Source organism: Jatropha curcas, chromosome 2, assembly GCF_041381405.1.
Source record: "Jatropha curcas cultivar XTBG-Jc1 chromosome 2, XTBG_Jcur_1.0, whole genome shotgun sequence".
Classification (NCBI taxonomy): Eukaryota; Viridiplantae; Streptophyta; class Magnoliopsida; order Malpighiales; family Euphorbiaceae; genus Jatropha; species Jatropha curcas.
Window position 1 is genome coordinate 20,083,558 of NC_143152.1, and position 13,809 is coordinate 20,097,366.

The 13,809-nt window shown below is 29.9% G+C and overlaps 1 protein-coding gene across 1 annotated transcript; it reads right to left on the reverse strand.

Annotated features, from left to right (window-relative positions):
• Positions 1-6,082: 6,082 nt before the first annotated feature.
• LOC105641161 (GRAS family transcription factor) lies at positions 6,083-7,998 on the reverse strand. The gene has a single exon (XM_012225650.4). The coding sequence runs from the start codon at positions 7,582-7,584 to the stop codon at positions 6,277-6,279; it is 1,308 nt and encodes a 435-aa protein (XP_012081040.1). The 5' UTR covers positions 7,585-7,998; the 3' UTR covers positions 6,083-6,276.
• Between the last annotated feature and the right edge of the window lie 5,811 nt (positions 7,999-13,809).

Below are 13,809 nucleotides of genomic sequence, written 5' to 3' on the forward strand. Positions count from 1 at the left end.
AGAATATTATTTGAGTATTTTGTGTAACACATAACTAAAGATATGGTTGGCTTAAACTGAATGTAAAATTCATGTCCAATAGTATACATGAGTCCTTGTTCTGCAACAGTGGCACATTCAAGATAGGTCTTGTGCTCTGTCCTTCTTAGCAACGACTCTAGGATTTCACCATTAAATCGATAGAAAGCGACCTCCGAGTTTCATACTTGCATAAGTAGTCTCATCAAGAGTGTCCACAATTGTTTTATCACTTCCTTTTAGACTACCAAAACTGTTAAAGTTCAACCCTTTTTTGTGGAAAATCAGTGCATATAGTCAAATATGAGACTTTAAAAGAATATTAATTATATATTAATTATTATCCCACTATTCCTTAAATGAATTAATTTACTAGAAATGTAGACTCTGTATTAACATTTCTTGGATAATTCTTAATTGATTCTTCCTTGTACGCTTAAAATATATATTTTCTTATAAATTCACATTCACACAAAAGAGTAGAGTTCAATCAAGATTATCTCTTTTCGTATGGTGATAGTTGTTAAACACTCGGCTATACAGTGATTATACCGCAAGTATTAACAGGTCATACAAGTAGTGTAGAAAAATATCAATTCCATAGGAATTGGAAGGATCGAGTACTAGGTTCTTTTGAATACTAAATTATCAGGCTAAATCGATTAGTTGGTGAAGTAAGCATAAAATTAAAAAGACATGAATTAAGCTGATAAGAATTCAATTACAGTGAAGACTGAAAATTAAAGTAGATAATATTAGAGGGTAGAAATTTAATTATGGTAAATTAAAGGCTATAAATAAAGGAAATTAAATGAAAGAAAGTAAATAGCAGAATTAAAGAAATTAAATGCCAGAAAGTAAGGTTTGATTTCTTTTTATTTCTTTCTTGAGTATTCTGATGATAGATTGATCATATTACCATTCAAAAGCAGGCCGCGGCAATTTAAGCCCCAGTGATATATTTTCTGAAGGGGATAGTGTTCTTAGGTTAGTCAACTCTTCTCTCAAGGTTGATGACTAATAATAGATGTAAGGTCACTCTGGTGTACCATACGAGTTAAGCTTTCCCTTTTTAATATTAGTCTAATTTATCTCTAGCAATGAAACTAATGCTCAATTTATGTGGTTCATGTATGGATTGAATAAGCAATAAAAATGAGATTGAGGATAATGATTGATGTATTTTCTCACCTTTCAAAGATAAACATCAAGATCATGAATTTAAATCTCATATAATCATTTAAATTCCTACACTTTAATTACTATTCTTTAATTTAGAAGCACTTTATTATTCTGCCCTTTAATTTTATGCCTTTAAATTCATTGCCTAATGCTCATTATTGTACGAACTCTTTTATTCATTACTCTTGTATTATGAACATGCATCATATTTCCATTATGTGAATGAATGAATGATTGTTGGTTGGGTTTTATGATTCTATGATTCTGAGAAATAATGTCCATTTTGTGTTTGTGTTGATTATGAATGTTTTATTCTTATTATACTTTAATGTTGTATTATTGCAAAATGTAAAGAGTCCATAAAGATTCCTATTATTGCTTGTTTGTAATATTAAATTGGGTTTAGAAAATTTGGAGGGATGAGGGTAGATTGTGTATAATTAGGATGGTTTGTAACTCTTTTCTCTTCCCTCCTTCTTTGTATATGTTTTATATTTTATGTCTACTATGCTTATAATAATTTGTGTGAATGACATAGTTTTCTAAAAATTGCATAAAAATCATTTTACATCTCAATTAAAAGTTAATTTCATTATTAATTGTTATGAATTAATGGCAACGAGGAGGCCGGTTTAACCGGGCGAAATGGGTGTCTAACACCTTCTCATTTTGTACCTAACTCTCGAACCCGTCTCTAGTTTAAAACCCGGTTAGTTGATTCTAAAGAATCGACTAATTTGAGAATTTTCTCTAATAAGAGTGGCAACTCCAAGATAAAACTCTTACCAAAGTAAAATCAATTAAACAGGTTTAATAAAGGAAAACCATTTTGATGAATAAAATCAATCAAGCTTATTCGGTTCAGTTCTTTCCATATTCAATCTTTTTGGAAAACCAGGACGTCCTCAACAACCACAACAAATAATTAAAGATACAGAAAATGGAGGGAGGAGAAAAGAATTGTATCCCGAAAAAAATAATCCTAGAAATAATTAATTACATCTCCTTTCAAGAAATAAATAAATAACCTACAACTAATTAATTACATTCCCATAAATAATAAGTAAATAAATAAATAATTTAATCAAACAATCTCAACCATTCATCTAATAAATATATCATATACCCTTAACCATTCATCTAATAAATAAATGCAATAACCAACTAGATAATAAAATCTTAGATAATTAATTATAATTACAAAAATAAGAAAAAAAGAATAATAATTTAAATTATGATGCAAGAAAAAAGTTAATACTAGTTAAATGAAACTTATTTTTACTTAGCTAAAACAACATTAAAAATCAAAGAAAATTATATAAATTATAAAAATAAAATAAATAAATAAATCTGGAAGGTCATAATTAAGACAAATAAAAGAAATATAATAAAACAAAATGAATAAAACAAAAAAAAATTGAACAATCAAAACCATTAATTGTTAAGCTGTCTTTGATCAATGGGTGCGTAAAGACTTGCTACTAGTACGTCAAGCTTAATAATAGGTGCGTAAGCTTTTTACACATCAATCTATCTTTGACAAACGAATAGATGACTGGTGCGTAAAGGCTTATTACAAATACGCAAGGCTTAACAATAGGTGCTAAGTCTCTTACGTATCAATCTGTATCTGATATAAAAAAAATATAGTTTCAACATTTTTAAGCACACAGATTGTTCAACTAAGCCACAAAACAACATGTTCCTCATTCATATTACTACCCAATTAATTAAAATATCTCAGGTTCATTTTTTTTAACATAAAATCATGCTTAAGCAATTACTTCAATAAAAATCAGATTTAAACCGAAAAAATAAAACCAAAACAATGAACTGTTTCAAAACTATTTAAGAAAATCAAATACATTTGGTTTATATTAGATTTTTTAGTTTTAGAACTCATAATCTAAACACTTACTAGGTACTTTCTCTTATTGTTATAAATCAAAGCATATAAACGGTAAGATGGTTTGATGCTCTTAGTTTCTGATGTTATTCATATTTTTTCATCGATTCTTGAATTGATTCTTGCTTCTTTTTTTTTTTTTCCTTTTTGTTGTCTTCTTCTTTCCTTTGCAGCGTTTTTTCTTTTCTCCATTTCTGCCTCTCTCTTTTTTTCATGTTAATCTCGCTTTTTTTTTTTTTTTTTTTTTTCCTCCTCTAACTTTTACGTCCTTTCTCTTTTTTCCTACCTACCTTTTTATTTATACCACCCTTGCCTTTTAACCTCTTCTCCTCTCCTTTTTAATGTGTTAACTCTTAGTGTTTCTAGGATTTCTCTTTATTTTGGGCTAACTATGGGCTCATAACTTAGGCTAATATTTAAATTAAACTAAACTTTAATTAATTTTGAGATAATATTGAACTAACCTCTAATTAATTTCAAGCTAACACTTTAAAATAAATTTTAAGCCCAAGATTTCAATTCTATAAGTACTCCAATTTACCTCACAAAAACCCGCTATATTTTTTATCTAAGAAAATTATAAAAATGAATAATCCGAAAAATTATCAACTGTAAATTAATTAGAGATTTTAAGGATTTTCATCATCGATCATAAGGGTAAAAATTGAGAGTTAACAATGTTACTTTTAGTGTGGAACCTCACTTGGCTAAACCATAGAGGAAACGATAGCTTTGTAAATTCCTAGCCTTTAAATGACAATTCTTATTCTCTAATGATGCTTAGAATGTATTTACAACATGGCATTGATATCTTTTTAAAATCATAAGAAATGACAAATTTTCCCATGACTTGAACCATAGGGAATTTTAGGAAAGTCTATGAATTGATGTAAGCTTTAAGTGTAAACATATTTCTTTGAGCATGATGAGTATTTTGACTGAGTTGAATAAGAAAAAGGAAGCTTGGTTATTAAAAATGACATATGTGACTTGAAACTTCTTATGACTTGAAAATGCTATGACTTTGAGTAATTGCTCAAGTATATGCATGCTTAGAGTTTAATTATGCTTCTAAGTGTAAAATTGATGTTTTAATTGAATTAAAGGAGAAAAGTGTGGCTTTTATGATAAAACCTTTATGCTATATTTTCTCTCCTATGTCTTGAAAAGTGTCAAAGTTTATGTGCCTTATGGCTTTAATTGAAAGCTGAGACACCTTTGTGGAAATGTGTTTATTAATGAAAGTAAAGTTTATAAGTAACCATGTAACTTAAAGAAACAAAGTATGTTTTCGGGCTCTTATTATACTTGATAGGAATGAGATGCTTGATTAAGATTATTATATTTTTGAGCATGCTCATCATAATTATGCCACTTTGATTGTCTGGATATAGCTATGATCACATGGATAACATGTTGGTGCTCTTTGTATAAATGGACGTGCAATATCTGTTTTTGATTCGCTTTTAAAGCCCTCTATTTCTATTTGGCTTTTATAGCCTTCTGATTTTGTAAATCTCATTTGTTTCTAATTTTACTAAGTGTATGAGCCCCACAAATTGAAAATGAAAAAAAGGACTTAATAAGATGTATTTATGAAATAAATGCATTTGTAAGCTTATGCCTTATGCTTTTAATTTATACACTTAGATTCATACTATTTATGTGTTATGTGCTTTTACAAGTTAATACCTTATGCTTTTGGCTTCCAAATATGTATTCATACTTTAAATGATGATATATGACTTGAATATGAGAACTTATGATTTAACATGGTTAATATGATTACAAGTGAAATATTTGTTTAGGCATGATTAGTACCTTCAATGATTATATGATTTTGTCTATGATTACATGTTGTCCTTGCAACATTGGATGCTTGAGATTGTAGAGCACCATTGAATTTTATACTCTGCGAATTGATATTTATCACATGTAGATTGTGCTGTTTGAATTTTAGATCAGCTTCAGAGCTAAAGACTTTCATGTTGGTAATATAACTTATCATGTTTTAGTTTACGTATCAAATATGATATGTAAATTTGAAATATTGGAGATTATATCTTATTAGAACTTTATGTATCATGACTTACGTATCAAATATTAGCGTTTAAAGCAACACCTCCATGATTTACTCCAACTAAATCGAATTATATGGTTCTACTTAACTACGTTTTTCGATTGAAATGGGGATGATTAGGGTTTGAGATTGCTTAATGGGAATTGAAGTGAGAAATCAATTCTTCCTTCCCTCCTAAACCTTTATTTTCCCTAAATTAGAAAGCTTTTGTACTGATGGCCAATATTGCATTTTCCAATGTTTTTAACGGCTAAAATGGAATAAAATAGATGGAAGGATAAAACCATGTAACGGGAAAACATTAGGGATTATCACAGTGTATTTTTCAAAATATAAAGACAAATTTATTAAGTATTGCAGATTATAGGGACAAAATTATAATTTTTCCTTGATGAATTAAAGCTTTTCTTTTTTAGAATTAAGGTTAATATATTTTTTTTATTATTGTGTCATTTAAATTGTAGCGCTTAAAAGTGAATGGATTGAGTAATTGTGAGCACATCCTCTGCGTTGTATTTCACAGGATCAGGATAACTTTTTGTCATTAGACAAACCTTTCATGAAAGCATGAACAACATGCATCTCGTATATCCAACTGAATTAAGCAATTTCATGCCTACAAAAAAAAAAAAAAAAAAAAAAAAAGTCAACATTTACATGCTTAAATAACTATTTCCACACTAATGGGATTGAAGAACTTTACTTCTTGAAAATAAAAGAAAAAAAAGACTTTTCCTTTTCAAAGAATTACATAAAAGTGAAAAAAAAAAAAAAAAAAAAAAAAAAAAAAAAAAAAACCTACTTCGTCACCTAATAATCAAGAAAGAAAAAAAAAATCTTTTGAATACATAGGAAATTTTAAAGGAATGGGAAAAAGAAATTGTTAAGAATAAAAATTCTAAACAATGGCATTACCATTTCTTTCAATTTTTTTATTACAAATATCTGATTTTTCTTCAAGACTATCAACGCCATTTAATAATTGACTCAGCACTTCTTGTCTTCTTCCCCCCCTATCAACGTGCAAACTCGATTACACCAATGATTGATCTCATCGTTTTCATCAATCCATTTTTTTGATAAAAGTAATCTAATCCAACGGCCGCCAAGCAGATGCAGTCAACACAGACAAATCTTTCCATCCCAACTTCAAGCAACCATTTTCCTCTTCAACCAAAGTATATCCTTTCCAAGGGAACATACTTAGTAGCAAGCTAGCTTGAGTAGCCGGGTTTCCCCCAAGAGATACAGGTTGGAACCCGACCCGTTTCAACTCATCTCCCCATCTCTCTACTTTCACCTCACCTGTTCTCTTGGGCCCACCTACGGCCACAATGTTCCTAATCTCGCATCCAAACAACTGCTGCTCCACCGTATGTCTCTCTACACTATCAGCACCTAATCCATCCCCTAATGCATCAAATAAAGCACTATAATAATGCAAGGCCTCCACGAACCTCCCTAGAAAATTGCCCCCATGGCTTAGGTCTTGTTCAACGGTCGTGATCAATTTGGGCCTCAACAAAGTCAACAATCTCAACGTCCCTAAATCACTTCCTGTTATATCGTAAAGACAGTGATGCATCCAGTGAACCACTACCGCTTCTCTTGATCTAACCCCGAGTTGACTGACATCCGTTACGTTTCCAATTTTGCCTTCCACAGGATGGAACTCGAAAGGCAGACCGAGTGAGCTGGCGAAATCGGCGAGTCTTCTACCAGTTGACTCGAGCAACTCGGAGGAAGATCCGAACCCGGTTATTCTCATGGATCGGATCTTCTTAGACCTTGAAGCGAGTATGTGGAAAAGCCCTGGCCATTGAAGACCTTGCATAATATCGAGATCGATAACGTGGACACAATCCTCACCGTCCAATGCTTGGAAGATTGCTTGGTTGGCAGTGAAGTGAGAGAACTTGATTAATGGACTGATAGAATTGTAGGACTGAAAAGCGTTGTAGATTTTTTGAGACTGAGTTAGAGTTAACGATTTGGATGTTAGAGGTGAATAAGTACCTAAGCAGGAGCTAACCACACGCGCCTGAAGCGCGTGAGCGAAGTAAGCACCGACGCGCTCAGGAGACGATCCGAATGGAGATGAGAGTTCCGAGATCTCTGGGAGGAGATCGGTGGCGTCGTCAAGGTTGTCCATGGCGACGCACTCGGCGCATTGTAGCAAGAGGCCAAGAAGCCTAAGACCTGTAGTCTCTGTAGAATCTTCCTCAGCAGTGGTTTTATCGCCAGAGACAGTAGCTTCGCTGGAAAAATTAGGTCGCTTGGAGGAAGGATCATCGCCTGAGGCGTCTCTATCGACGCGCTTTGTCTTCATGGAGGAAGTAGAATTGGTAGTGGTAGGGGTGGAATTTATTGGCGATTGAGGAACTAAGCTTTGAAGCATGATCGAAGAGAGGGAAATAAGAATCGAAAGGTTAAAGTGCTTTCGAGAGAAAAGAGACAAATCTCGTAAACAAGGACAAGAGAAGTACGATTAGCAAGAGATATGTCAGAGAAAGAAAATAAAGAAAAGAGTGGTTCTGTTTGGAAAGAGAGAAAGTGAGAGAAAATAAATTGTAAAGGTTGATTACTTTTCAACAGAGAGAGAGAGAGAGAGTGAGAGGGAAATGTGAGGTGTGTTTGTAATGGTAGTTAGATTGTCCGTTCAGGTGTGTCGTTAAATGCGTTTTATCTGAAGGAGGGGGGTTAGGAGGGAATAATTGTTGAATACAAGTTAATTAAGAAATAATTAACAATTAAGTGGGTAATTAGATCATCATTGGATTATTGGGATGATGTTGTGGTTAAGATTAAGGCATAAAGATTTGTCTTCTTCTTGTTTAGGGATACGATATGTCTGATTATTATTTTAATAATTGTGATTATTGGTTTAATGTACTACTACTTTAAAAACAAACAACCATTCATTATTGGATTCATTGTGGGATTAGATGATATGATTAGTGTTTTGACAAGCATACATGATCTACGGTCCTCTCTTTCCCTTACACAAAAACTAACACCCAGAAAAAAGAAAATAAGTGTTTTTCTTTTTCTTTTTTTAATTTTTGTGTAATCCATATGAGCAGAATAATATGTTGAACTCAATCTTAATTCTAGTGAAAAACTTGAGTTTTGAAACTTAATTTTAGTTGAATTTTCATTTTCAAGTTTGATTTCGAAAGTTTGATTTCCACTAAAATGAATTCTTCAAATATTTAAATTGAATTCAATTAGATTTGGTCATTATTATTAAATAAATAAATAATCGTTATTCTCTCTGTTTTCAAATATTTATTGTGTTTAAAAAAAAAAAGGATAAATGATAAATTTAGTATCTCAACTTCTGATAAATAAGCTCACTTAAGCACTATTTGAGTAATATAAATTTAATGTCGGCTGAATCGGCCTAAGAGGCTTGATATATTCATATCAGTTTCATGGTCGTTGTCTTTGCATTCTTTACTAAATATAATTCATTTCAGTTTATTCTTTGCTTTTGAATAAACTAGACGGTACCTCACAATTCAAGCGAATGTGTAATCTTTATTTTTTTTATTTGAATTATAAAATAGATGCAATAAGAAAATACGAATACAAATAATATAATTAATAATAACCATCATTTTTAAAACAAATACAATAATAATAAAAAGGACTATTTTAATAACTAATAATTTAACATTGTATATATTTATACTAAAGATTTCAAACAATGCGGAAAACATAGTAATTTAATACAATATAATATACAATAAAAAATTTTATATATGCTTTGAATTATTCAGAAAAAGAATTAAATTTGAGAATCGATGTGAGGTAAAAGACGTGATAGAGAAAGGAAAGAGAATGAGGAGAAAAATGGATGGGAGAAATAAAAGAGTTTCAAATACTCAAGCAAGACATAATTCATATAGATATAAAAAAATGAAATGCAGGAAAATTATGAGTAGAAAAATTATAAATTAAAATATTTATAGATTCCAATTTGTAAATAGAACATAAAAAGAGGAAAAAGTTTCAAATTTTAATTTGATAAAGGTGTATTTTTCTATTTTTGAATTTTAATTTTAGTGATATATATATCTTAAAGGCACCTTATTGTAATTTTTAATATAAGAAATACCAATAGCCGCATAAAGGCATATTTCGTGATTAAAATGCATGAAAGTTAAATTCATAAAAAAGTTATAAATCAAAGAGAATGTTTGATAAGGGAAGCTATAAATTTATGCATATTTTTATCCTTTCAATTTTAAAGCTCCTTAAATATGTAGATTTAATGAATTTTACTATGCATATAAACCGATTTATATTTATATTTATCTATTATAAATTTGAAACATGATAAACAAAATTTTTTAAATTCATCCACAAATCGTCATCGATTTAATTAAATAAGTTTCAAGAAAAAAAAATAATTTTTCATTAGAAAATGAAAGATAAAAAAGTAAAAAGGAAGACATTCACATATGCTTAATGCATAATCTATCATTAATTAATTTCATTAAAATACCTAACAATATTAGAGTAATTTTACAAATTTAAGAAGATGAGAGGAATAATAATTAGGCAATATTGATTTCTTTATAATATTGAAGATAACACATAAGCAATACGAGAATAGCCATATTCTCCTTTATATATATATACACAAAATGATGTGAGAAACCAAACCATCTCTTTCAATTTATATGCAATCTTGTAAACTTACCTATAGTTTAAAAATATAAATAAACTCATATAAAATTTAACAACTCTAATAGAACTTATTAGAGAACATTGAACACATAATTGTTAATATTAGTATTAATTTAAGTTACAACACAGTCTTAATCATCATGGTAATTGCTCAATTATAAAATGCTTAAATAAACTTTATCTAGCAATTGTAATAAAGTTCCTATCAATACTTATATCACTTTTCCACTTAAAAACATAACTCCTCTGCTCATTGTAATGAAAACATCCCAAATAAATTAACTTATAAAAATAAGATAAAATATTTTAAAAATAATTTAAAGAAAAAAAAATCAAAATTTGAATCTACCTTCAACCTTCAACAATAGCGTTTTGTGTCTCACACAATTCTTGCGCCACAATGAGTCTAGAACGATCCAGAATCTGAGTTGCTGATTCAAAAGTGTGAGTCATGGAGGATTTGAAACTAAATTTGAGATCTCTAGCTTTGGGTAAGCACATGGTCGATTTCAGTTAATAGAAGAGATCGAAAAAGCAATAACAAAAGGAAAAAAAATTATAGGTTTAGGCAAAGCAGGGGAGCAAGGAACGGTGAAAGACTTAAGTATGGTAGCCATGAAAACAAACAGAAGATCACAATTCGCAGGTCTTTGATTGCATTTTGTAGGGAAGTGAAAAACGGAGATAAGATTGAAAGATATAGAAAGAGAGAGGGAGAGATATACGTATTCAACTTGGAATGTAGTTTAGGTGAGAACAAAAAATAAGGGCATATTTTTCTTTTCTTTGCTTTTGTCATGTAAACTTAAATGTTTTCTAACTCAGCAGTGTGCTATCAGTCTACATAGGATGCTGAGTGCACATTTATGGGATCCACTACTTGCTGTATCATGATTCCGGCTAGGCATGGCGGGTTCAATGAACCGACGGTTTCGGTTCATTGAACCGCCGGTTCGAGAAGTTTAAAATTTTGAACCGGAACCGGCCCTTGAACCTCCGGTTTCGGTCCGGTTCCGGTTCCGGCACGGTTCAGCACGGTTCCGGCGAACCGACGGTTCAAATTACGGTTCCGATTCGGTTCCGGCATTACGCAAATTTTTAAAAAATAATAAAATTTTGATTTCGAATTCATGAATAAATAATAATTTTAAAATGTTTAAATTTTATTAACTAAATAAATTATTATAAAATTTTAAAACAAAAACTTCTATTAATTTAGAACTATTATTATATTAAATTTACAAATTTTGCTAACTCACTGATATAGAAAATCAAAGCCTATATAGTTCTTTTTTTTTTTTTTTTGTTACATTGGAAAATAACCTCTTAATTATTACAATTAATTTTAGTCATCGGTGCCACTAGTCTCCGTTAATGAGTCCGAATCATCATCATCGCTTGAATTTTGCTGGTCTTGAGTTCTCAACGCCGCTCTAGTCCAATCGTCAACACACTCTTGCATTTCCACATTATTTGGCGATAATCTTGATCGTGTTGGATCTAAAATTTGTCCACCCACACTAAAAGCTTGTTCCACTGCAACAGTAGAAATTGGACAAGCAAGAATATCTTTTGCAATTGAAGCTAAGACTGGAAAGCGATTTGCATGCTTTTTCCACCAACCCAAAATATCAAATTTTGTTGGGTCTTCATTCGCAACATCACCTAAAAACTCAAAATCTGTGCTAATATATGTCTCAATTTCTGTGTATGAATGTGGACCCTCCCTTGATTTTTTTGAAACATTTTGCATGAAGGTAAATTGTGTAGAATGAAATTTAGTGGATTGTGTAGTTTGTGAATCTGATACTTGAGGAAGGGGAGATACTAATTTAGAATACTCATCATACAATTGACGGATATACTTTAAAACATTATTAGTAAGAGAAAAATAATCTGCCTCAATATTAAAAGATTTATAATAAAGACGAAAAAATTCTTGTAATGCAATTAATTTAAATCTAGGACAAAGAAAAAATGCAACTAAATTTAAATTCAGAATTTCATTATAATATTTTAACCATTTAGTTTTCATCATGAATATACATTCTCGTAAATCATCATCATTTTCATTTTCAATTATGGCACTACTTATGGCCAAACAATGAAATGGAAATAAATGGGAGGTAGGATAATAAACACCACTAAAAATTCTCGTACAATTTTCAAAAACTTGCAAAATATCTAATATTTTTTTACAAATAGTCCAATTGGTTGGATAAAGTTGAAAATGTGATGCATGCAATTGCATAAATGAAGAAAGAATATCTTTATATTCATAAGACTCATTTAACATTTTATAAGTTGAATTCCACCTTGTAGAAATATCTCTTGAAAATTTTTTATATTTTTTTCCCATAGAGTGACAAAAATTTTAAAATTCTTTTCTAACATATCCATGTGTCCATAAATGATTTAAAGCATTTTTTATTGGACGTAAAAATACATTTAATGTTGTTAATGCATCTTGAACACATAAATTTAAAATATGACATGCACATCTAGTGTGAAAAAACTGTCCACCAAATTTAGGTTGACAAAGAGTTTTTAATTCATTTATTGATGCGGTATTTGCACTGTCATTATCAAAACCAATTGTAAAAATTTTTTTAGTCAAACCATATTCTTCTAAAATAATATTTAACATGGTAAAAATATTATGCACGGTGTGAGAGTCATCAAAAACTCTAAGTGCAATAATTCTTTTTTCAAGTTTCCATTCATTATCAATCCAATGGGATGTAACACCCATATAAGAATGAGTTTGCCAAGCATCACACCAAATATCACAACAAATGGCAATTTGACCATTAAAATTTGCAAATAAATTTTTTAAAATTTCTTTTTCTTTTAAATAAATAGATAAAATAGTCCTTTTAAGTGTATTCCTAGGTATCTTTTTTGCTAAAGGATTTAATGCTTTTTTACAATAGTTATTAAATCCAATTTTTTCACCAAATGAAAAAGATAATCGTTCCATACAAACCATTTTAGCCATTTCAATTTTATTAGTTTCATCACTATATTTAAATAGAGGAGTGTTAGGATCACCATACCTTAATGACGATAATTGAGTTTGAGTTACATCCATTCCTACCTCACTTGGATGATGTGATTTTAAATGCCTACTGAGAGTGCCATATCCTCCTCCAAGCTTGAATGCATATTCTTTTTTGCAATAATTACATCGAACCGCATTGATTTCTCCATTATCTTGAATAATTTTTGCAAAGTGCTTCTTTGAAAATATCTGATTTTGGTGGTTTACCTATTGAAATATTAGGAGATATTGCTTCTTGTGGTGAAAAATCAAACAATGGATCATTTGAATCAATTTCTTCCACGCTTTGAGCAACTCGCTTTCCCTTGGAGATTTGTGAATTGTGTGCCATAATTTTAAATGGAATTATGGAAAAAAAATGAATAAATGAAATATGAATTTAATAGAATTTAGACTTGGATGTATGAAAATAAAGTAATATTAAGAAGAGGAGAGATAGAATATAATTGGTTGTGAAAAAAAAAATAATCAACTCATCATATTTATACATATTTTTCATTTATGTAGTTTCTCAAATTGTCCCTTACAACAAAAAAAAACAATTATATTTTTGGATAATTTAGTAAATTATAATAAATAAATAAATAATTAAATTATAATAAAATAATTATAGCCTTTTGAACTTTGTTTGAACTTTAAGTTTAACGTTGTGTGAATTTAATGTATATTATATTCATGATGATGATTACATAGGTCAAAAGGTATTTGTAAAAAAAATTTAAACGTTGATGATGTTAAAAAAACAAAAAAAGGTGAATGATGATGTTTTCTTTTTTTTAAAATTAAAATGATGATGTTTTTTTTCATAAATAATTTTATATGTGAATCCGGTTCGAACCGGACCGGAACCGACGGTTAACCGCCGGT